Source organism: Saimiri boliviensis, chromosome 16, assembly GCF_048565385.1.
Source record: "Saimiri boliviensis isolate mSaiBol1 chromosome 16, mSaiBol1.pri, whole genome shotgun sequence".
NCBI classification, from domain to species: Eukaryota; Metazoa; Chordata; class Mammalia; order Primates; family Cebidae; genus Saimiri; species Saimiri boliviensis.
In genome coordinates, this window is record NC_133464.1 from 2,951,527 (window position 1) to 2,978,063 (window position 26,537).

A 26,537-nucleotide genomic window follows, 5' to 3' on the forward strand; every position below is an offset into this window, starting at 1 on the left:
TTTTAAAAGTAATTAATTTGCCAGCTATGTTATTTCAAACTTAAGACACACCTCACAGCTCAACACCACAGTTAATAAAATTCCATTCCATTAATTTACTATGAGAACTATCAGGAAACCAAAAAAAAAAAAAGAGTTTTCAAAAGGAAAAGTTTCAAGTTACTAACATTATATAAAAATAAGAAACAGGTGAAGAAACCCAGACAAATCAGGTTAAGTCCAGGCAGGTTGCCTCTTCTCCCTTAGAAAAAAGGAGCTCCCAATTCTGCGGGTGCCGAATGGGAGGTCTCAAGATCAAGTTCCCCAAAATACCCTGTGGTTAGTTTCCAACAAGAGGGCGCCGCTGAGGTGTGCCATCCACAACATGCCCTTGCTTCCAATTAGGAAGCATAACTTCCTTAAACACCCAAGGCAGGCCTGCTGTCAGGAAACCCTGCAGGGGGGGACCGGAAGTCCCTAGCTGCCAGACCCTAGCCAGGCCACTCCCGGCTTCCCACGCAAGGCTCCTTGCTCGCCTCACCACTGTCCAGGCTCCTGGGCAGTCAGGCCAGAGGAAACACACCATCAACAGGAGAGGCAAGGGGCAGCAGGGGCACAGGTAACTCCCAGGCAGCCTAGGAAGCCTTCTAGTAGCATCTATCAAAAAAAAAAGGCACTGAAATTAACCTAAGAGAGGCTAAATTATGGCCATTCATAACAGACAGAAGAGCACATAGCAGGTAAATAAATTAGAAAATAATCATCCTACTATCCCAAGAAAAGCAGCATTTTTTGGTTCACCTGGTAGCTAAAAACAAAGTTCACTGGTGTTGAGGTGTGGGGAACCAAAAGAATGCAGTTCTGTGCTACCTTTCCAGGGGCTGGCTGGGGCAGCCAAGTCTTCCCTTTCTTACCGTAAACTAGAAAAATGCTGAAAATGAGAGAATTTAAATAGAGACGAGCAAAAGAAAAGGAAAAAACGAAGTGCCAAAAAGCAAAAAGGAAACCCTCTCGCTGGGGGAGGGGAGGTGGGCCGGGGGCCACGGCTAACGCTGGAGAAGAGAGATCTGCTCCAACCTAAGCAAGTAACACTGGATCCCTCAGTCACCGGCACAGCTGATGCAAAGTCGTCTGGAAGCTTCTGTGCACAGGTCTAGAGAAACGCAAGGAAGTGTGCGGGCTGCTCACATATACAGATGGGGACAGAGACTAGAAGAAAACCGAAATCCAGAGGCCACACCTGCCTGGCAGCACCACTCCAACCTGCGCTCTCCTCTTGCAGGACCACCAGGACCTGCCTGGGATAAAAAAGTCTCGGAGTCCCTGAAAAGGCAAATGTTACTGCTCTCTGCAGAAATATTTCTACAACCCAGGGCACACAGGAACCCACCGTCAGGAATGAATCCACCATTAAACAATATCAGAAGGGACTGAGCTGCCAGGAGTGTGTGAGCAGATGCGGCATATAAGGGCCAGCTTCCCCAAAGTAGAAATAAGAGGAAAGTCAAGACCTAATGTAATCTATTGTTTAAAATGACATGCAAGGCCAGGTGTGGTGGCTCACACCTGTAATCCTGGCACTTTGGGAGGCCGAGGAGGGCGGATCACAAGGTCAGGAGATTTAGACCATCCTGGCCAACATGGTGAAACCCCGTCTCTACTAAAAATACAAATATTAGCTGGGCGTTGTGGTGCGTGCCTGTAGTCCCAGTTACTTGGAACTCTGAGGCAGGAGAATCACTTAAACCCAGAAGGCGGAGGTTGCAGTGAGCCAATATCCCATCACTACCCTTCAGCCTGACAACAGAGTGAGACTCCATTTCAAAAAAACATAAAAATTTTAAAAAAATAAAATGACAGGAAGAAAATGCAATTAGGACCAACCACAATGAATAGAAAAGGCATCATGAAGATTAAAAACATCTGAAACAGCAGCAAAACTTCTAGAAATAAATAATATGGTCACTAAAGGGCAATCTCCACAAACAGGTTGGTATCACCGTGAGGAGGGAATGGATGAAAGGACAGGCAGAGGAATGGACTACCATTCACATAGCACAGTGAAACAAAGTAGACTAAAAGCAACAGAGGGCAAAATAAGACACTTAGTAAGATATTCAGGAGAAAACAGGGAACGAGCAGGAAACAGTCCTTGAGCAGGTCCCTTCCGGAGCTGAAGAGCTCTGGAGTCCTTGGGCTGAGGAAGCACAGCGAGCCCCGAGCAAACCAGAATCCACCGAGACACAGGAATGCTGCCAGCCGGTGAGGGCCAGGTCTGGAGAGCCAGGTGTGATGCCCTTCCCCAACCGGAGGCAGCTCCACCATCACAGGGCTGGGTATTTCCACCTCTTGTGAGAAGAATACACTTCTGTGAGTCCTTATTTGCCTCTTCTACTTGACTGAAAGTTACCCAGCCACTTCTCTCTCTGTTTTTGTGATGTACCACAGACCCAACAAAGTCTAGAGGTAATCATCAGCACTGCCTTCAACCACCAGAGCAGACGTGGCCCTGAAAGCAACTGAGAATTCCCACTTCCTCCTCTGACCTCCTGCACCGGAGCACTAATCGTCATTTGCTGGAGCGTTCCTCACACACTCAACGCTGGTGTGCGTCTGCCTGTGCCCACCAGAGTCTGCCTGCCCCTTTCCTGAACCACATGCGCCCTCCTGTCACGTGACCTCCTCCTACTGTTCAAGGCATGATTTACTAATACTCTCAATCTTTGAAAATATTGTGCCATCACTGTTTTTTTTCCAAACTTTAAGATAGAAACGTATAAATATACATAAACATACAGAGAATGACCATGTACACTCTTAACAGCGTTAGCTGTCCTCAGCACTGAGCTGGCCTCATCCACTCCCACCTTGTTCTCTGCTAGAAGCCCGACTGGCAAGTCTCAGAGATGATGTCATTGTCCCCACCCACTAAACTTCAATGTTAGTAAAGAAGCCTTTCTTCTTTAAACTCAAAATCCTAACATCAGACCATGATCACACACCTGACAACATTAATGATTTTTAAATACTATCTATTGCCTTGTCTATATTCAGATCTCCCTGTTTGTCAAAACAAAGGCTTTCTGAAGTCAGCTTATCTGAATCAGGAACCAAATAAAGTGTGCAGAGCACATCCGGCCGTTGTGCCTCCAAGTCTCTCATTCTGTAAAGGCATGACTCCTCTTTTTCGGATGCCAGTGGAGAGCACAGAGCACAGCACCTTTACCCTTACATCATGGGCCACGCATCGAAACTTCTGGGAAGAAACTCTTGAGTTTCCCACTGCTATGTTTCTCACTTCCCACAATAGCGGTCACCAACGTATTTGTGGAATGGATGTTGGTTGTGGTTTTAGAACCAAACGTAATTGGTGTAATTGTGAACAGCCCTGACAATGCAATATAAAGCTGTAGCTGAGTAAAGGCAAAACATAAGGAGGATAGAGAAAAGGGTCAAGGTGAATCTTCATGGTACAAAGCCTCTCATTTAGTGTACCAATAAAGGAAACCAACAGAAGAACAAATTAATAACAAAGAACAAGCCCAGAAGAAAGGAAGGAGGAGGAGGAAGACAAGAAGTCAACAGGTGGTATCTACGGGGTATACAGGCAGACCCTGAAGATGCTGGATTCAGACCATGGCAAGACAGTGAGTCACACGAAATTTGCTTCCTACCGCATACAGAAGCTACATTGACACTGCACTGTAAAATATTCAGTGCACAATTACACTGTCTAAAAAAAGTACATTCCTTAGTTAAAAAATAAATGTTTCTTAAAAATGCTGATAGTCATCTGAGCCTTCAGCAAGCTGTAACCTCTTTGCCTGTAGAGGATCTTGCCTCAGTGTGGACAGCTGCGGACTCATCAGTGGCTGCGGAAGGCTGGGTGGCCATGTACACTTCTTGAAAACAAGACAGCAACGAAGTGCCACGTCAACTGACGCTTGCTTTCGTGAGCGATTTCTCTGGAGCGCGAGAAGCTGTTTGACAGCATTTTACACACATACAACTTCTTACAAAGTTAGAGTCAATAGTCAGAAACCTGCTAATGATTTATCAACGAACTTTATGCAACAGTCTAAATCTCTTGTAATTTCAATAATGTTCACGGCACTTCAGCAAGGGTAGACTCTATTTCGAGAACCCACTTTCTCTGCTCAGCCATAAAGAACAACTCCTCATCCAGTCAAAGTTTCTCATGAGACTGCAGCAGTTCTGTCACATCGCCAGGCTCCACTTCCAACTCTAGTTCTCCTGATGTTCCCACCACACAGGTAGTTCCTTCCTCCCCTCCAGTCCTAAAGCTCTCAGGTCATCCATCAGGGTTACAACCAACATCTTCCAGCCTGCTAATGTTGATATTTTCACCTCCTCCCATAAATCACAAATGTTCTTAACAGCATCCAAAGTGGTAAATCCTTTCCAGAAGGTTTTCAAATTACTTTGCATAGCTCCAGTAGAGGAATCACTATTCATGGTCTTACAAAATGTATTTCTTAAATGCTAAGACCCAAAAATCCAAATTAATGTTTGACCCATGAGCTGCAGAATGGATGCTGTGCTGGCAGCTCGAAAATCACATTAACGTATCTGTACATCTCCCTCAGAGCTCCTGGGTGACTGGGTACTCTGTCAACGAGCAGTAACATGCTCACAGGAATCTTTTTTTTTTTTTTTCCTGAGTGGGAGGTCTCTACAGTGGGCTTAAAATATTCAGCAAACCATGATACAAGCAGACGTGCCGTCACCCAGGCTTCATGTTCCAACTTACAGAGCAGAGAGGCAAAGCTGGGTGAGCATAAGTCTTAAGGGTACTAGGACTTTGAGAACAGTAAATGAGAACTGGCTTCAACTCAGTCACCAGCTACATTAGCCCCAGACCCAAGAGTCAGCCTGTTAGTGAGGCCACCTTCTCTGATGATCTTCTGGATGACTTGCTGCAGCTTCTCCATCAGCACATGCTGCTTCACCCTGCACTTTTACATTCCAGAGACGGCTTCTTTCCTTCAGCCTCATGCACCAACCACCACTAGCTTCAAACTCTTCTTCTGAAGCTTCCTCCCCTCTGAGTCTTCAGGGAATTGAAGAGATTAGGCTTTGCCTTAAGGAATGTTGTGGCTGGTTTGATCTTCCATCCAGACCACTCAAACTTTATCCATATCACCAATAAGGTGATTTCATTGCTTATCATTCATGTGGTCACTGGAGTAGCACTTAAAATTTCCTTCAAAAGCTTTTTCTTTGTATTCACAACTTGACTGGCTGGCACAACAGGCCTAGATTTCAGCCTATCTCGCCTTTACACATGCCTTCCTAAGTATAATCATCTCTAGCTTTTGATTTAAAGTGAGAGACATGCAACTCTTCCTTTCACTTGAACACTGAGAGGCCATAGTAGGGTTACAAATTGGCCTAATTTCAGTATTTTTGTGTCTCAGGGAATGGGTGGCCTGAGGAAAGAAAAACAGATGGGGAACTTCCAGTCAGTAGAGCAGTCAGAACACACACAACATTTATCGATTAAGTCTGTCATCTTCCATGGGCATGGTTCAAGGCACCCCAAAACAATTGCAACAGTAATACCAAAAAGATCACTAATCACAGATCACCATAATGGATACAATAAAGAAAAAGTGAGAAATAGTCCAAGAATTACCCAAATGCAGCACAGGGACAGGAAGTGGGCACAAGCTGCTGGATAAATGGTGCCAACAGCATTGCCCAACACAGTGTTGCCACAAACCTTCCATTTCTAAGAGAAAAAAAACAAAACAAAACAAGTGAAGGGCAATAAAGCGAGGTGTGCCCTATAAACCAAGCAGAGAAGTCTCTGCATGCTGTCAGGAGTTGCGAGGCGGCTACTTAGAGGACAGCAGGTGAGTCAAGGCCCTTCCTGGACCAGATGTGTGGGAGTGGGAGGCCTCTGCTCTTCCCCACAGAGGCTCTTCCGTCTACTGGCTTATCACATGCTACAAGCACATGGCACGTAAATAATACAATTACTCAAGCATAAATGCAAATAAAACTTTTTTTAAAAAAAAGAGACCCTCTAATACTGGAAGACTAACAACCTGACCCCAAATTACTCTAAGTCAGTTGATCTATGGGATGTGCCCCTGAAACGGAAGATGTGTGATCTCCCACTGACAATGGGAGACGGCCACATTTGACTGAGGACATGCATGGTATACCAATCTAGGAGAATACTCACTTTAGTAGGCCAGAAAAACTTCCAAACCATCTAGTCCAAGACCCCTTTGTATGTAATGCTATAAGACGCTCCCTATATCTGCCTCAGGGGGCCCTTATCTTCCAATTTATGTTTTTCCCTCTTGTTTAAAAAAATACCACACACTGGGGTCTGTGGGGGAGAACTAGGGGAGGGACAGTGGGGGATGGGGAGTTGGGGAGGGAAAACATGGGGAGAAATGCCAGATACAGGTGATGGGAAGGAAGGCAGCAAACCACATTGCTGTGTATGTACATATGCAACTATCTTGCATGTTCTTCACATGTACCCCCAAACCTAAAATGCAATAAAACAGATATATATATATATATATATATATATATATATATGGATGGATATAGAAACAATAGTGCTGAGAGGCCCATCCTCCAATACAGCCTTATGCACCCCATCCAAACCCAGTCCTCACCTGAGAGAGGGAAGGAAAAACTCATGTCCAGTGGCACAAAGGAAAGCAAGCTTCTGTGTTACTTTTGTCCTTTTCCCTGCACAGATTACACTTATACCAAACACTGTTCCTCCACAGTTAATAACAACATCCAAAATTCAGCTGCATGTTATGTTGCTTTATGTCAAAAATAAAAAATATTAAAAAGTGACAATGTGAACACTCATTAAAAATCTGTGATCAGCAAATGACAGTCCCATTTAAGTTCTCACATCATTCCTAAACACAGATTGTTAGTCATCATCTCAAGCTAACCAGCCCGCAAAACAGCATTTAAAAGAAATGTCTTTAATGTACAACAGATAATGAGCTGTCTAGAAACAGGAGAATTACTAAAGTCAGCGCATTAGAAATCATCTAAAAAAGCCTGAGTCCACATGCATAAACAGAAAACTGGTCTTGGAAGCACACACAACACAAGCTGTGTTCTCATAGTTGCTAACCGTGTGCACCACGCCACACCATGCTGGCCACGTGCAACCTGAGTGCCTTCACTTCTATTTAATCACAGCAACCACCATCACCACTCACTTCCAGAATGGACCTTGCTGCTTCTCTCCTTATCGTCTCCCTTGAATTTGGGAAATTCTGAAGCAAGAGTGAGGGTGGGTGTGTGTAAAACACGAGTACATATATCAATCAGTGTGTAAAAACTGCTGTAGAAATCCATGGGTCTTACATAACCAAAAAAGGTGCACAGAAAATAAATGCCAAGTAACAACTATGTACTTTCCATAAGACTGTACAAATTCAGGAATAATATACGATGCTTTTGATGCAAGCATGAGAAAGATCCTTATTACAGAATCCTGGAAAATAATCTGTGAGAAACTATTCAAACAAGAAACGGTAAATCTTGACAAGAACAATTCCATCTCCAACCACAAGAGGGCAAACAACCAGGAGCTATGTACCCTTCCCCAGCGAAGCCAAGCCAGAGAGGTGAACTGGACCATCCGGTCAATTTATCTGGAGATAAACAGCCTAACAAATGTCATTTAAAGAAAAACTTCAGTTCTTATTTATTCGCTAAAAATATTCATACATCAAATTAAAATATAACGAAGAGAAGCCCTCAATTTAAAGGAAGTCAGTATTTTCATGAATAAAGAAATGGTCCTAACATGATGGTCAGAGAAGTCTCTAAGTTTGGAACCTGGCACAATTTTGTTTTCAGAAAAATCAAACACTAATTAACTATCAATTAAAATATATTAAACACACTCTTCAAAAAAAGGAAACCTATTCCAAAATCAGAAAGCCACGTAAACTACTGGAAAAAATGCAATACAGCCGCTCCCTCCCTATCCATGGGGGTGACTTCAGCACTACCCACTGGATGTCTAAAACTGCAGATATCTCTCTGTACATATCTGCAGATCCTATGTACTACGTTTTGCTTTCATACATACCTATGCGAGTTTAATCTGGAAATTAGGCACCATAATAGATTAACAAAAACTAATAATGAAACAGAACAATTATAATATACTATGAAGTTATGTGAATGTGGTCTCTCTCGCTCAAAATATCTTACTGTATTGTTCTCACCTATTTTGAACCATGATTGATCACAGGTAACTGTAACCACATTAAGCAAAGCCAGAGGTGGGAAGGAGGTCTGCTGTACTGAAATGTAATTGTGATCCTAGAGTTTTATTCTCAACTGCTCTATAGTGACACGGTAAAAAATGTGGTTTCACAACTGCCTCAAATGTCCACATTTAAAATCAGACCAGGCTGGGCATGGTGGCTCATGCCTGTAATCCCAGTGCTTTGGGAGGTATGAGGTGGGTGGATCACTTGAGTTCAGAAGTTTGAGACCAGCTTGGACAACATGGTGACACCCCATCTCTACTAAAAATATAAAAATTAGCTGGGTGTGGTGGTACGTGCCTTTAATCCCAGCTACTCGGGAGGCTGAGGCAGGAGAATCATTTGAACCCGGGAGGCAAAGGTTGCAGCAAGCAGAGATCACGCCTCTGCACTCCAGCCTGAGCAACAAGAATGGAACTCCATCTCACAAAATAAAATAATACTAGCATGACTTTCCATACAGTATGTTCAGGTAATTAGATAACACCAGAGATAGAAGGTTATTCCTTGGTTCAACCATCAGATAAAGTTTAGCATAAATCACTAACATGCTCAAAAATAATATTTCTTCTATTTTAAAAAATAAACAGAAAAAAAGGGGCAATTTTCCAAAGCTACTTAGGTCTCAGTTTGGCACAAAACCTATTGGGATGGTTAATACTGAGTGTCAACTTGATTGGATTGAAGGACACAAAGTACTAATCCTGGGTTTGTCTGTGAGAGTGTAGCCAAAGGAGACAAACATCTGAGTTGGGGGTGGAGGGGGAGGCAGACCCACCCTTAATCTGCTGACCACCATCTCCTCAGCTTCCAGCAAATATAAAGCAGGCAGAAAAATGTGAAAAGGCAAGACTGGCCTAACCTCCCACCCTACATCTTTCTCCTGTGCTGGATGCTTCCTGCCCTTGAAATCAGACTCCAACTTCTTTGGTTTGAGACTCAGACTGGCTCTCTTTGGTCCTCAAGCTTGCAGATGGCCTATTGTGGGACCTTGTGATCGTGTAAGTTAATACTTAGTAAACACCTATATATATATATATATATATATAAACAGCCACACATATCAAGGCGAGACCCCCTCTCTCTACATATATAACGTACGTACGTATATGTGTATATATACACACACACGTGTATATATAGACCCTCTCTATATATGTATACATATGTGTGTATACATACACACACACACACACACACACATACACACACAAGTAGCAGGAGTGGTTTTAGAGAAGCAGTATTAAGGATGGAGTTCTTTTGTTGGTTTGGGGGCTTCTGGGGGTGGCTGCTTAGTATGATCAGATCGAAAAATGCTAAGGACTCTACTTCTAACAGTATGGAGAACACTCATAGTCCTTGGCATAAATAATTATGTGAAATAAATGCATTTGACACTCCTGATTCATCGCTCATGACAGGCAAGGAGTTTAATGACTGTATACATAATACCTTTGACCACATGTGGCGAACCAAGGAGCATAATGAAGCTGGTTGGTTGCACCTTAGTTCAGTGGACAAAATGATGAAGGAAAATGATGGACTCAGGGATTCTGTCTCCCAGCTTCAGAAGCAGATACTGAACCTTAAATCTGCTAAGATTGCCCTGAGTGAGAGTCTTATTTCCTGTAGAGACAGAGCTGAAATTGTGGACAAACAGAAACCAGCTCTTACGCAAGGGGCTGACCTGCAATAAAAGGTGCATGCACAGCCTCATCAGGTGTCTACCGTTAAGTGGGGGCACTGACAGGAAAAGAATGGGACCCTGCAATTTGGAATGGGGACATGTGCGAGGACCCTGATGAAGCTGGGGGCACTGAGTTTGTAAACCAGGGTGAACCTTTTTTGCCAAAGGAAGCTTCCCCATCGCCAGTAGCGGCAACATGTCCTCTCTGACCCATGCTGCCATCAGCCTTTCCACCTTTGAGGAGATAAACCCTGCACTGCCTGAGGCAGTTGCCAGGCAAAATCATGTTGATTCTCCTCAGAAGACACCCTCCATACCCCTGTTTGCTTCAAGACCTATAACTAAAGTCCTGGCGGGCCTCTAGAGATGAGGTTGGGAGTGTGACCCATGAGGAGGTGCACTACACTCAAAAGGAACAGAGTTCTCTAATTTATATTAACAGAAATCTGGAGAACAGGCATAGGAATGGGTACTAAGGGTATGGGATAATGGTGGAAGGAACACAGAGTTGGAGCAGGCTGGAATTTATTGATTTAGACCCGCTAAGTAGCGATTCTGCTCTTATTATTGCACCTCCAGGAGTTAAAAATGGTTCTAATAGTTTATTTGCTTGGTTTGCTAAAATACGAATTAAAAGATGGTCCACTGTGAGTGAGCTGGAAATGCCTGATCTCCCTTGGTTTAATGTAGAGAAAGGGATCCAAAGGCTTAGGGAGGTTGGGATGGTGGAGTGGATGAGCCACTCTAGACCTACTCATTCCACATGGGAGGGTCCAGAAGTTATACCCTTGACCAATGCCTTATGAAACAGATTTGTGAGGACAGCACCTGCGTCTCTGAAGAAGGCCTGTAATTGCTCTTCTCTGTACGTCAGATCTAACAGTGGCAACTGCAGTCGCTCAACTACAAAATTTAAATACAATGGAAATAATTGGATCCCAAGGTGGCCGGGGCCAAGTGGCAGCACTCAACCATCAAAGGCAAGGTTGGTGTAGCTACCAGAATGGAGAGCAGAGACAAAGTGGCAATCAGAATAGTCTGACTCGTCTGGAGTTCTAGCATTGGCTAACCAGTGTTCCGAGAAGTCAAACTGACGGGAAGTCTGCTGCATTCCTACTTAATTTATGTAAGGAGAAAACTTCCAGGTCGAATGGACAAAAGACTAATTTGAATTTTAAAAAATATCATGGCCCCTCAATTTCCAGACTTGAGCCAGATTACAGACCCAGAACCCCTTGAATGAAGGGGAGGCCAGGTCCCCTTGAGGAAGGACCCGGCTACATTACCGACAATCCATGCCATCAATCTTTCTCCCATCCTTCCCCAAGGAGACCTCCGGCCTTTTACCAGGGTAAATGTGCACTGAGAAAAGGGAAATGATCAGATATTTTGGGGACTACTGGACATTGGTTCTGAGCTGACGCTGATTCCAGGAGACCCAAAATGTCACTGTGGTCCTCTATTGAAGTAGGGGCTTATGGAGGTCAGGTAATTAATGGAGTTTTAGCTCAGGTCTGACTTACAGTGGGTCCAGTGGGTCCCTGGACTCATCTTGTGGTCATTTCCCCCATCCCAGAATGCATAAGTGCTACACACATACTTAGCAGCTGGCAGAACCCCCATGTTGGGTCTGTGACTGGTAGGGTGATTACTATTATGGTGGAAAAAGCCAAATGGAAGCCATTAGAGCTGCCTCTACCTAGAAAAATGATAAATCACAAACAATATCGAATCCCTGGAGGGATTGCAGAGATTAGTGCCACCATCAAGGATTTGAAAGACGCAGGGGTGGTGATTCCCACCACGTCCCTGTTCAACTCTCCCATTTGTTCTGTGCAGATTCAAACAGACCTTGGAAAGTGACAGTGGATTATCATAAGCTTAACCAAGTGGTGACTCCAATTACAGCTGCAGTACCAGATGTGATTTCATTGCTTTAGCAAATTAAGATATCTCCTGGTACTAGGTATGCAGCCATTGACTTGGCAAGTGCCTTTTTCTCCATTCCTGTCCGTAAGGCCCACCAGAAGCAATCTGCCTTCATCTGGCAAGGCCAGCAATACACCTTTACTGTCCTACCTCAGAGGTATATTAACTCTCCGGCTTCGTGTCGTAATCTTATTCAGAGAGACCTCAGTAACTTTTCACTTCTGCAAGACATGACACTGGTCCATCACATTGATGACATTATGCTTATTGGATTCAGTGGGCAAGAAGCAGGAAACACACTGGACTTATTGGTGAGACACGTGCATGCCAGAGGATGGGAAATAAATCCAACTGAAATTTAGGGAACTTCTACCTCAGTAAAATTTCTAGGGGTCCAGTGGTGTGGGGCCTGAAGAGATATTCCTTCTAAGGTGAAGGATAAGTTGCTGGATTTGGACCCTCCTACAGCCAAGAAAGAGGCACAACGCCTAGTGGTCCTATTTGGATTTTGGAGGCAACACATTCTTCATCTGGGTGTGTTAATCCAATCCATTTACCAAGTGACCCAAGAAGCTGCAGTTCTCAGTGGGGTCCAGAACATGAGAAGGCTCTGCAATGGGTCCAGGCTGCTGTGCAAGCTGCTCTGCCACTTTGGCCATATGGCCTAGCAGAGGATGGGAGAAAGGTGCTTGAAGTGTCAGTGGCAGATAGGGATGCTGTTTGGAGCCTTTGGTGGGCCCTCATAGGTGAATCACAGCGGAGGCCTCTAGGATTTGGAAGCAAGGCCCTGCCATCTTCTACAGATAACTACTCTCCTTTTGACAGACAGCTGTTAATGGGCTTTGGTGGAAACTCAACGTTTGACCGAGGGTCATCAAGTCACCATGTGACCTGAACTGCCTATCATGAACTGGGTGCTTCCTGACCAATCTAGCCATAAAGTGGGTCGTACACAGCAGCATTCCATCATCAAATGGAAGTGGTATATATGTGATGGGGCTCGAGCAGGTCCTGAAGGCACAAGTAAGTTACATGAGGAAGTGGCTCAAATGCCCACAGTCTCCACTCCTGCCACCCTCCCTTCTCTCCCCCAGCCTGCACCGATGGCCTCATGGGGAGTTCCCTAAGATCAGTTGAACATAAGAGAAGACTAAGGCCTGGTTCACATGGTTCTGCACGGTATGCAGGCACCCCCCAAAAGTGGACAGCTGCAGCACTACCGCCCCTTTCTAGAACATCCCTGAAGGACAGCAGTGAAGGGAAAATCTTCCCAGTGGGCAGAATTTCAAGCAGTGCACCTGGTCGTGTACTTTACATGGAAGGAGAAATGGCCAGATGTGCGATTATATGCTGATTCATGGGCTGTACAGCCAATGGTTTGGCTGGATGGTCAAGGACTTAGAAGAATGACTGGAAAATTAGTCACAAAGACATTTTGAGAAGAGATACGTGGATGGACCTGAGTGGTCAAAAACTGTGAAGGTATCTGTTTCCCATGTGAGTGCTCAGCAATGGGTGGCCTCAGCAGAGAAGGATTTTAAAAATCAAGTGGATAGGATGACCCATTTAATAATCAACTGGATTGGATGACCACCACTTAGCCCCTTTCCCCGGTCACCCCTGTCATTGCCCAATGGTCCCATGAACAAAGTGGCCATGGTGGCATGGATGGCGGTTATGCATGGGCTCAGTGACATGGACTTGCACTCACCAAGGCTGACCTGGCTACGGCCACTACTGAGTGGCCTGAAGGACAGCAGTGAAAGGTACGAGATATTCCTTCTAAGGTAAAGGATAAGTTGCGGCATTATCAGCAACTTATCAGAACAAACCAATTTGCCAGGAGCAGAGACCAACACTGAACCCTTGATAAGGGATCATTCCTCGGGGTGATCAGATAGCTACCTGGTGGCAGAGATTGATTATATTGGGCCTCTTCCATCATGGAAAGAAAGGGCAGAAGCTTCCCCTCACTGAAATAGACACTTACACCAGATATGGGTTTGCCTATCCCGCACCTCAATGCTTCTGCCAAGACTACCATCCGTGGACTCACAAAATGCCTTGTCCACCGTCATGGTATTCCACACAGCATTGCCTCTGACCAAGGCACTCACTTTAAGGTTAAAGAAGTGTGGCAGTGGGCTCATGCTCATGGAATTGACTACTCTTACCATGTTCCCCACCATCCTGAAGCAGCTGGATTGACAGAACGGTGGAATGGCCTTTTGAAGATACAATTACAATGCCAACTAGATGACAATACTTTGTAGGGCTGGGGCAAAGTTCTCCAGAAGGCTATGTATTATCTGAATCAGTGTCCAATATATGGTACTGTTTCTCCCACAGCCAGGATTCACAGGTGTAGGAATCAAGGGAGGGAGATGGTACCACTCACCACCACACCTAGTGACCCACTAGCAAAATTTTTGCTTTCTGTTCCCGTGACATTACGTTCTGCTGGCCTAGATTTCTTAATTTCAGAGGTAGAAATGCTGCCACCAGGTGACAACAGCAATTTCATTAAACTGGCATTTAAGATTGCCACCTGGACACTTTGGGCTCCTCCTACATTTAAGTCAACAGGCTAAGAAAGAGTTACAGTGCTGGCTAGGGTGACTGATCTAGACTATCAAGATGAAATCAGTCTACTACTTGATAATGGAGGTAAGGAAGAGTGTGCCTGGAATACAGGAGATCCCTTAGGGCATCTCTTATCACTACCATGCCCTGTGATTAAGATCAATGGGAAACTACAACAGCCCAATACGGGCAGGACTACAAATGGTCCAGACCCCCCACGAATGAAGGTTTGGATCGCTCCATCACGGAAAAAAGAAAAAAAAACATGACCTGCTGAGGTGCTTGCTAAAGGCAAAAGGAATACAGAATGGGTAGTAGAAGGTAGTCATCGATACCAGTTATGACCACATGACCAGCTGCAGAAACAAGGTCTGTAACTGTCATGAGTATTTCCTTCTCCTTTTGTTAAAAACATGTATGTGCATGTATACACTTGTACTAAGAAAATATCTTCATTTTATTTCCTTTTCCTTTATCATGTAACACGATTTACTGTCTTCATATCAGCATTTAAGTATAGTTAATTTTATGTTATACAATAACAATCTGGGTTGGGGATTGGTGCATAATAATTATGCACCAATTATTATTATTGTCTTTATTTGAAGACCTTATTACTGTCTTTATTTGAAGACTATGTATTATCTCAGGACATGTGTATGGGTTCAAGTTGACAAGGAATGGACTTGAGGTGGTTAATACTAAGTGTCAACTTGATTGGATTCAAGGATACAAAGTATTAATCCTGAATGTGTCTGTGAGGGTGGTGCCAAAGGAGACTAAAATTTGAGTCGGGGGCTGGGGAAGGCAGACCTCCCCTTAATCTGATGGGCATAATCTAATCAGCTGCCAGCTAATATAACACAGGCAGAAAAACGTGAAAAGTGAGACTAGCCGAGCCTCCCAGCCTACATCTTTCTCCCATGCTGCATGCTTCCTTGCCCTCCAACATCAGACTCCAAGTTCTTCAGTTCTGAGACTTAACTGGCTCTCCTTGCTCCTCATGCTTGCAGACAGCCTATTGTGGGACCTTGTCATCATTAATACTTAATAAACTCCCCTTTATATATAGCTCCCCTATTAATTCTGTCCCTCTAGAGACCCTGACTAACACACCTATGGATTCAGTGTGGCCCCTGCAAAGAGCTCCTTGATGGCAACACACCATGTACATGCACACACGTTTAAACTCAGCACGCACACATCCTCAGACATGCTTAAGACAAGAGTGGGGGCTTCGGGTAGAACAAAGTGAGAGCACTATTCCTCATCAAAGCCTTGTTTCTAAACATGCTCCACTGGTCCTTTGGAGAGTGTCCTCTGCTGCGGCCGGCTCAAGGGCCCACAATCCACTCCAAAGAGGGGGCTCACGCTGCCTTCCTGTGGGCTATCAGGGGTAACAGCATGCTGCAAAACAAACTCCCACAGCAGATGACACTGACAACTTCAAATGTGTCTGAAAATCACTTCCAGAAGCCACTCACAGTGGATTTTGAGATCCACAAATCCTATCTTTTCACTGTAATTGCCTTATGCTGGGTTACTGCTAAAAAATCCACAAGGAGAAATACAGGAAAAAAAAAACACACACACTCAGCTGAACTCTTACTGTGGTGGCTCAGACTCAGTCCAGGATTCACACTTAGAGGAGTTCACTTAAGAATTAAAGAAAAACAGAGGACTGTCAGAAAGACCAGCTGGAGCAAGTGTCTGTCCCCGTGCCAAAGGTGTGCCCCACATAGCAGCTCTGTAACCTCAACACTCTTTCGCAAAGGTGAGCAATGAGGCCCTCCTCCTGTGCCGTGGCTCAAGTGTTCTGGAAGTCCACTGGCGCCACCTCAGGCCTCTCGGCCCAGGGCTGCTCCCACTGGTCCCCAAGAGAAAGAGCACTACAACCGGCAGGGCTGGCCTAGAGATGTACTCCGCATGGACGGGGCGGTCCCTACCCTCGGTCTCCAGGCCAGCGCCATCCAAGTGAGTCACAGACGAAACTGCATTTCCTAACAGTTACGTCTATCAGGTTGACGTTTCCGCCCCTCAGCATGGTGCCAGGGCCACGCTCTCAGTGGGCTCTCTACAGGAACAGATTTTTTTAAAGGATGTCATGTACTTGTAACCTACCCACTTCTTAATATCCCAGCAATGCTCGTCTTCAACGTTACAGGGAGAACTGAGGTTGCAAATGGAAAGTACTTTCTACAGTAACCAGAACCTAACAAGCAGCCAACAAAAAATCCTACCCAAGTAGATTTTATTATAATAATAAAATTACTGCCTTTTAAATTATCATTTCTAACAGCTACAAAACATAGCAACAACTCTGCATCCAACAGGAATGCTGTTATTTAAAAAAAAAACACACACACACACAGAAAACGAGTTGGCAAGAATGTGGAAGCAGCAGCACCCTTGTGCGCCACTGGTGGGAATGTGACGTGGTGCAGCCATGGGGAAAATCGAGTGGCACTTCCTCAAGACTTAATCACAAAATTACCATTTGACCCAGCAATTCCATTTCTGAGTATATACAGAAAAGAACTCAAAAGCAAGGACTCAAATGCTTATCACCTGTGCTCTTAGCCGCATTATTCACAACAGCCAAGAGGTGAAGGTAACCCAAGTTCCCATCAACACAGAAATAAAATGTTGTAAATACATACAATATTATTCAGCCAATACATACAATATTATCCAATAAAAAGAAAGGTAATTCTGCCACATGCTACAGCGTGGAAAACTCTTGAGAACTTTTATGCTAAGTGAAATAAGCCAGTCAGAAGACAAAATGATTACACTTACATGAGGCACCAACGGTAATGAAATTCAGAGACAGAAAGCAGAACGGTAGAGGCCAGGGGCTGGGGAGGAGAATGGGGACTGCATAATTGGAACAGAATTCAGTTTGAGAAGACGACAAAGTTCTGGAGGTGAACGGTGGTGACAGTTACAAAACTGTGAATGTATTTAGTGCTACTGAACAGTACATCTAAAAATGGTAAAAATGGTAAACTGCTTTTTACATATATGTATATATACAATAAAAAAGAGAACAGGTGTGTGTCGTTCCTAAAAATTCCAACAGCAGAGAAGTTTACAAGTAGGGGCTGCCTGCTGCTTTATTAAAATAGTTAGTTTCAAGGTCACTGCCGAGAAAATATTTTTACATCAAAATTGTCATATTCCCATTTACAAATTTTTTTCTTGCTACCTTCAAAAAACAATAGCAGCCATTCACATTCCCTGAGCTCCTACTCTGCCAGACTCCATACACATGGTACAAAACTTAACGACCTAATCCCAAGAGATCTCACAAGGGCAGACTAGCATCATTTTCCATCTGAAACACCTGTGGCTCTAAGGCTCAGTCACTCAAGCCCCACAGCACAGCTATAATTTCACATCATGCTCTTTCGACACCTCACTATGTATCAGCTATTCTCTATAAATCACTCTCTCCAGCAGAATCAGAGAAACTGTATTATACAACGGCGCTTTTCAACTACAGAGGCAGGATGCAAGTAAAGTTACGTAAGTGATGCTCCCTTAACAAATCCCGCCCCTGCCTCTGTCATCCACCCACACACTTCACCTTTGTGACTCAATTTCTGAAATCTTACTTCTTTTACATCTCAGAGCACCTACAACCAAGGTCAATGTAAATGCAAATTTGAACATTATATATACATATATATGAATCCACTTTGTGTGGATATATATAAAAATCCATTGTGTGTACTCGTTAGTATAGTGGTAAAAAAAAAAAGAAAAAAGAAAAATCCATTATGCATGTATATGTGTGTGCATGCACAGAAGAATCCACTGCATGTATATGTGCATGTATATGAATCTATTGTGTATATATGCATGTGCATACATATTAATCTAGTGTGTACTTGTATGTCAATCCAATGTGTGTGCATATGCAAATGAATCCACTATATATGTATGCATAGATATGAATCCATTGTGTGTGTGCATATATAAATAAATCCATTGTGTGTGTGCATATATGAATCCATTATGTGTACATGTGTATGTGTGTGCACATGTATATACATGAATCCACTGTGCGTATGTGTGTGCATATATGAATCCATTGTGTGCATATGTACATATATATGAATCCATTGTGTACATGTGTATGCATATGTAGATACATGAATCCACTGTGTGTGTATATTTGTTAATCCACTGTGTATGCGCGTGTGATGATTCCAATGTATGTTTATGTATGTATATATGAATCCACTGTGTACCTGTGTATGTGTGCATATGTGTATACATAAATCCACTGTGTGCATATTTATAAAAGCCATTGTGTATGTACGTGTGTGCATATATGAATCCACTGTATGTGTATGTACATATATATGACTCCACTGTTTATGTACATGAGCATGTGTACATGTGTATATAAAAATCCATGTACACCAGGTGTATGTACATGTCTGTGTGCGTATATGTGAATCCGTTGTGTGCGTACGTGTGTGCATATATATATAAATCCACTGATGTGTGCAGGCACATATATATACATAAACACACATGAATCTATCACGTGTCCCTTGAAGGCAAGAACTACATGGTTGTTATTCAGAAAACCTAGTACTCTCTTCTCAATCACGCTAACCGATGAAATGAAGAATGGCTAAATAACGCCTGTGTTCAGGGAGAGGCACAGCCAGTATTCCATAATACACATATTCCCTGAATACAGAACACCTGCTGGGCACTCAAATCACTAGCTCTACAGAATTTTCACAGCCATACACACATGACGTAAATCACAACCACTAAGCTTGAGAGAACTTTCAACTCCACGACAAGCACGACAGCGGAGCAGCCACAGCCATGCGCCCAGGACCAGTGTTCTCTCATAAGAACACAAGTCTCAAAATCAGAAAGTCCATGAAATAAAGCTGAACAACTACAAAACATAAGGAAGAGATGCATTTGTAAAATACCATCACCAGCACAAAGAAAATGATAGAAATTACTTAACTGCACATCACTGCCCAAAGCACGACAATCACAAAAATTAAATACAGTCTGCAGATCACCAACTCCAAGTCCTGACACTAGCTCTAAAAAAGGGATCAATTCTATCACAGTTAAACTGAGATACTTCTCTTCACGCTTGGAAACTGCCAGGATGAAAGGAAATGCTGGCTGGTCACTACAGAGCCCCTGATCCCAAGGCCCCAATGTGAGGCTGAGGTGTAAATCCATTACATCAAACAAAAAACTGTATCTTAAGACCAGGTCACGTGCACAGGTTCACCTGGAGAGTAAACACTACGTAAAGTACATTTACTTCTTTCTGCTCCTCATCGCGAAGAAAAGCCACACAGAGGCCAGGCTCGGCCACTTACCACTGGCCTTGACCTCGCGCACGTAGTTGCTGGGGAACCAGCCGGTCCGGCCGTTGAGTGTGCCCTCCCACCAGCCTCCCTCTTCCACGCGGGTAACATGGATGACATCTCCTTTTGAGAAGGAAAGCTCGTCCTCATTGTTCTGCTGGAAGTTAAACTTTGCTCTTACTACCAGTTGATTGTTGCTATTATCGGTCATGTCCTAAAAGGGGAAGAAGGGTAGGAGAAAAATTATACCAAGAACAGTCTACTTCATTATAAAACAGATTATACTTTACTAATACAAAGGTAGCGTAATTACCCAAGAGCAGAAAAACGTTCACAGAAATGTCAGCTTCCTCCCTTGCAGTGCCGCGACCAACCCCAGCACCACTCCAGCCCCAGAGGACACCCTCTCCACAGCATGCCCAGGTCATGCTCTGCCACCGTGACACCTACGTAATCAGACATGTACGTGGACGTGGAGACGGGAGTTTCTCCACAAGTCACAAAAGTGAAGATGGCATGGTCATTTCTCTGGCAGTGCTTACCAGTGCTTACACACTGCTTAATGTTATACCACATGACTAGGCCATTCACTGAACGCTCTCCACTAGTGGACTTTCAGATTATTTGCAGTATAGTTCCATACACCATACACTGCACTTTCCTTGTGTAGTCAAGGCTGCATTAAAAATGCCTGTACATCTGTGTTTGAATACACTTGTAAATAAGCCTATAAATTAAATTCTGGTCAGAAGATATACTTATTACAGTTAACTTTTTAATACATTTTTCTATACTGTCCTCCAAGAAGTTTCTACAAACTACACCAAGTAATATCCCCACCAACAATATCTAAAAGTTCTTATTTCATCAAACTTTAACATTCAATATTGCCAAACTCTTCTATTTTTGTCTAACTGACAGGAAAAAATAGTGCCTCATATTTTAATTTGCATTTTTCACAGAAACTGTGCATATTTTCAGATTTCTGAAAGGTAGAAAGAGGAAGGCAGAGTGGCTGGGGCCTCTTTGATTTCCATCTGCCCTGGACGGAGCTCTGGAGAGGCTGGCGACACAGAACTACCAAAGGGCGCAACCTGACAACCCCAGAAGCCTGCTTGCACCAGCAAGGGCTCAAGGAAAGGGCCATCCAGCAGACCCCAGCCCTGGCCCACCCCACTTCCCTACCACTGACAGCAGGCAAGCCCAGCCCACCTGCAACAGTGTCCACACAGACTGTACAGAATGTCTAAAGGTCCAGAGAACACCAGTGAACTCAGCAGAGTCCAGGCCTCTATCCCCACCAGGTGGCAGCAGGCGATTCCATCTGCCCACACTTCTCCCTGCCCTCGCGCCAGCCACAGGCAAGGCCTGAGACCACCCACACTTGCTGACATACAGTCCCCGCTCTACCACTAGTAGGCCCATCATCACCCCCGCATCCAGCAACATTCAGTCCCAGGGACTTGTAGGAAATAACAGAATGTCGAACACTGCTAACTATCATCAGTCTCAGAAGCAGTGTTTGAGAAAGAGGGCAGGGCTGAAAAGCAATGTAAGAAATATGGCCCAAAATATCCCAAGTTTGGCAAAAGACATAAATAAACATACAAATCCACGAACCTGCGTGAACCTCAAATAGAAAAAACCTAAAGAAATTCAAACCAACTCATACCATAATTAAACTTCTGAAAACTGAAGCCAAAAAAGTTCTTAATAGGATAAAACAGACACCTACAGATATATAAGGTCTCAAAATTTTACCTCCCATGCACCCCTTCAAGGAGTTAAAAATGTGCTTCTCCAAAACAGGGGAATTAAAGGAAAAAACTGAAGAGAAAGAGGCAGAGATGTACACTGTCAGGGGAGTGCCCCGGTTACGATGAAGGGCAGCTCAGAGGCAGCAGCTGTGCAGCCAGCCTGGCTCACAATCAAGAGAGTTTAAAATACAGCACAGGCTCCAAGAGCGTTCATCAGAAAATGGGGAAAAATAACGTGTTTAAATGTCCAAGAAGAGATCCTTAGAAACACGCAAAAGACTAGATCTGCAACCTGCAAAACCTATACAGAAAACTAAACAAAGAAAGGAGAATTACCAATTCCCACCCCCCCAAAAAAAAAGTTACTAGGAAGTTACGAATAGTCATAGCATACAACGTGGCTCTGCTCTGAATACTATTCACCTTGTCATAACGTTATCCTGAACCCCAATTTCAGTAAAGCATGGCGGAATTCAGCCATGGGAAAGACAGGCCCAGGTGTTTATGCAGGTAAGGGAGCCAGGGGAGGAAAGCAGCACCAGCCCCTCTTCCTCCATGGGAGTCCACACTGGTATCACTTCAAATTCAGAAGAAGAAAGGCACTTTATTTAGAGACACACAGGCAAATACCTACAAAGAACCAACAGAGCCTTGGAGGCAAAGCAAGAAAGCCAAATAGAACCCTCCAGTGACTGCCCCTCAGCCCCGCAGGACACCAAACTATCCACACTAGAAGGCACCTCCTTAAGAACCAGCACTCAAAGTGATGGCTGCTAGAGGGGACAGACGCCCCCAGTTACTCTGAGATGATTAAAACCCATTGCATGCCTGTATCAAAACAGCTCATGTACCCCATAAATATACGTATGTCCTAGGTACCATAAAAATGAAAACAAAAAAAAAAAAGTGGGAAAAATGGAAAGTGGCTCTGTCTCTACTGTGTTTTTTCCTAACAGCAGGTCTCAGAGAATTACTTGACTAAGTGCATGTATAAATCACTGAAAAAAATGTTTTTAAAGGTAAAGCATCAAAGCAACAGGCCACAGCAAATCCTCAATAAGGAGTGGCTCTAATATTATTCCAAAAATATTTAATACTTATCTATTTAAATGTGTTTACAGATTAAGCATTAATTATAAATATGTATTTAGCAATTCAAATTCGTAAGTTAAATATTTAATGCATATTCCGTATTTCATCAACAAACTTCTTCAGTGTTTGGCAACAAAAGCACCAGCAGACAACTACCAGTGCAGACACAAAGCTCTCTGGCCCCCATGACCCACAAGGAGCAGGGTCAAGTTTGCCACTGCCACTGAAGCTCGCATCCAGACACTGTCACGTGGTCCTTGCTCTTGCGTGGTGAAATATGACCAGATCTCACCATGCTATGTCAAGTTCTCTTTTTGCAAACCACCATCTCCACATACCAGCTGTCTGCTGAGATCGCCAACACGCTCTCCTGCAAGCAGTCCAATATCACCTGGGTATCCTGGCCTTGTGGAAAACAGGCTCACGGTGCCAGCACGCTGGTGATCAGCTCCAACAACAGAACACAACTGTGGTGAGCAAAGCAACACAGGCACAGCAGGCCCCTCCCTAGGTCAGGTGTCCAGCATTACCCTCGGCCAGCCCTGAAGCTCCAGCCACTACCAGGGCTGAGCCTGAATCGAAGCAGAAGGGAGATAAAGGATGATCGAGAGGCAGCAGCATTCCACCTCACGGTCATGAGTGTGCAAACACAGGTGCACTCTACACTCAAGGCACGGGTGAGAGAGGCACCCCTACTGACATTACTTCCAATATAACACCCCAGAAAGAAAGGGTGGAGCCTAAGCGGGGAGGGCTCCAGGAGAGGCGCAGGGGGCAGGCGGCCATTTCAGATCCAGGTATCCAGGTGAAACATCCCAATGCAGCCTATCTTCATTCTTCAGCAGTCATTACACAGAAGGAGGTGCAGGCTTCTGGAATGTCTCTTTCTGCACTATTACTCTCAAGATAGATTGCTCACACAGCACGTGCCAAGAGGTGCTCCATCAGAGGCAAGAGGCACGGGACAAGCTAGAAGAGGGTGTCCTAAAAAGGCTATATTCCAACACACTCTGCACCACCAAGTTCAGCCTAAAATCACAGCAGCTGAGTGAGGGCTCTGTTCACTATCAACAGTGTTACAGGAAGCAGTAAGAGAGGTATTCCATTACTATTTTATCATCGTGGGTTTTTCTCTTTTTTTTAAAAGCTCTCCTGATACTGCAGCTTGTCACCTGTCTAGACTCAACAAGACTAAGGGAGTCTAAATCATACTGGGCTGAGAAAAACAAGCCAATCGTTTATTAAAAAAAAAAAGGGGGGGGGAGTGGGGGGGGGTTTGCCACAGAATCCCACTGCTAAAAAAAATACAAAAACGGATAAAACTCATCTTTACCATCAGACAGGACAGTAGATACCTTGGGGAACACGAATCCTGTTGAGGAGCTGGGAGGCTAGTCACGCTCTGCCTCCTTATCTGGGTGGTGCCTACACAGGAATGTTCCATGTGTAAAACTTCATCATTCTGTATGCGCACAACACATGAACTGTTTTTCTATGTACACTACGTGTCACTAAAAGTAACTGGAGGGGAGTGAAGACAGTTCCCCGACTGGCCTAACCCAAAGGGAAAAGAGCTCTATCCAGGCATACGAGACCCTGGCCGGGCACGGTCACCTATACCCACCAAGCCCGTAACAACCTCTTTCTGATGCCTAGAGCTGAAGCATCACCCATCAGTATCTTGGCATATTAAACTTAATCACTTGATTGCTTTATTGTATCCCAAGATCTGAAATTATCCTAACAATCCAAAACAAGGACACTCTGGAGTGCTGCTTCACACCAACTCTACCCTCTCCCTCTACTCTCTACTAAGAGCACCTATAATTTCCTTTTCAGAAGAAAGGCTTGTCAGGGTGAGAGACACCATTTTTACTCCAACTTTACTATTTCTAAAGCTGTGATCTTGTGTGAATACCTTCTCTAAGCTTCAGTTTCCTCATAATATACATTCAATATGTATTTCCTCATAATAAACATTCAATATAAGATGCCAAAAATTAGAGGATGCCTTTATATTTCACTAAATACTGTCAAATTATGGCATATCATCACTGTAAGATACACGTACTTCCAGATGTGTTAAAATGACTTGAAAAGTCTTCGAATTGACAAAATATGGTATATTAAAGCACAATATTATCTGTGTTTACTAAACAGGGAGGTTAAAAATATTTAACAATGTGTGCAATGTATTTGGATATAATTTCTTGCATGTCTTGGAAATACACTTGGTTACTGGTATAAAGCAAGGTTACCTGCCAGCATCGGTACTGTGCCAGACGTCCAGGTCCCTGGTTTCCAGAAGCAGCGGAAGAACCACTTTAAAAAATCAAGTCACCTCTCCCAGAAATGAAGGATGATTTTGGGGACACCTCACAAATGCTGTCCCCAAACTCTGAGAACAGCATCCAGCACTCAAGGCTGTTATCTATCAGCAGCCAGCAGATGAAGACTAAAAGCACAGCAGAGATACCAGTAACTCCAGCAGTGTCGATCAACGTTCTTAAGAATGAAATGTGAATGCACGACATATCTATGAGGAAAACCATTCTACATTCTTAACCACGGAGACCTACCACAGAGCCGAACTGGACAAAGAGCTTGATTTAGCTCAGCCTCTGGAAGTGGGTAAGAAGAACTGTCCCAAGGAAAGAAGAGTCGGGGAAAGGTGAAGAGGCAAGTTAAAACCTCCACTTCAGTGAAAAGCGATAAATGCAACATCAAAACTGTTCAAGCCTGCCTATATCACGAGGCAGGAAATCTGTCCTGGGGCAGGGGGCTGATAGTTTCACAGATGAAAAACGAGCTTATAAAAACACCCAGCAACTGCAGTGGTGGCTGAGGGAGACATTCTTACACTAAAAGGCAGGCAGGTGATGAAGGAGCAACGTTGAGAGCACAGGGGTGTAAACAGCAGCAGCCCCTCAGAACACTCATCCTCGCCGGGGGATGGAAGCATCTTACACAAACTCAAAGCTTGGCTTTAAAATCATCTCAAAACTGACGTTCAAGAAACCGCAAGTTGCCTTTGAGACCAACTTTTTATCATGGAAACGTTCAAATATACACAAAAGGAGAGAATGACGGGTGGGCCTCTATGCGCTCACCAGCCAGCTTCAAGGGAACGTTTGGCCATTCTTGTTTCAAGATAAACTTTTAATCCATAAAAACTACCTCGAAGTACTACTGATAAACTATACACAGAAAAACCTAAGGGTAAAGAAACACTCATTCTTACCTAGCAGGGCTGAGAGGTGTCTTGGCACGTTCCATAAAAGAGAAGGCAGCTCATTAGCACCCAATCAAAACATCAGTCAGCCCCAAAAAGATTTCACATGGGTCAGAGAGCTCAAGTCTTTATTTCTAGTATAAGGAAATTTCTGTAGCTAATGAAAACTTAATTATGATTGCAGTAACAATCCCAACATTACATTTAACTTTATTTTACTTAAAATTATACATTTGTAATCCAATCCTCCTCTACACAAAAAGAAAAAAATCACACGGAAACTGTCACCGGTGAATGGGTGAGACAGCCAATCACTGCTTTGCCCCAGGCATGCTCATTTCTCTTACATTTTCCTTGTGTTTTATAGAACTAACTTCAGGTATGTTTAAAATGGTTTGTTTAGTTCTCCTTAACTTAGAATCCTAACGCTCTCAGTGATAGTCCACAAACTCCTCCAGCAGACTCCTGCAGAGCAGGAAATGGCAACAGCCAGGCTTCAAGGGGCACTGTGAGGACTGCAGCACTCAGCCACGCAGTACGCATCGCAAGCCACACTAAGCCACGCAGTTCGCACTGCACGCCACACTCAGCCACGCAGTCCGCACCGCATGCCACACACAGCGC

At 44.0% G+C, this 26,537-nt stretch overlaps 1 protein-coding gene across 12 annotated transcripts in view; it reads right to left on the reverse strand.

The window, feature by feature from the left end:
• ARHGEF7 (Rho guanine nucleotide exchange factor 7) overlaps positions 1-26,537 on the reverse strand; it is a 184,035-nt gene that overhangs the window by 71,847 nt on the left and 85,651 nt on the right. For all 12 annotated transcript variants that reach the window (XM_074387439.1, XM_039473192.2, XM_039473193.2 and 9 more), the window contains one exon: positions 19,845-20,046. In XM_074387439.1, coding sequence (XP_074243540.1) covers positions 19,845-20,046 — 202 coding nt within the window. The remainder of the gene's footprint in view (positions 1-19,844; positions 20,047-26,537) is intronic.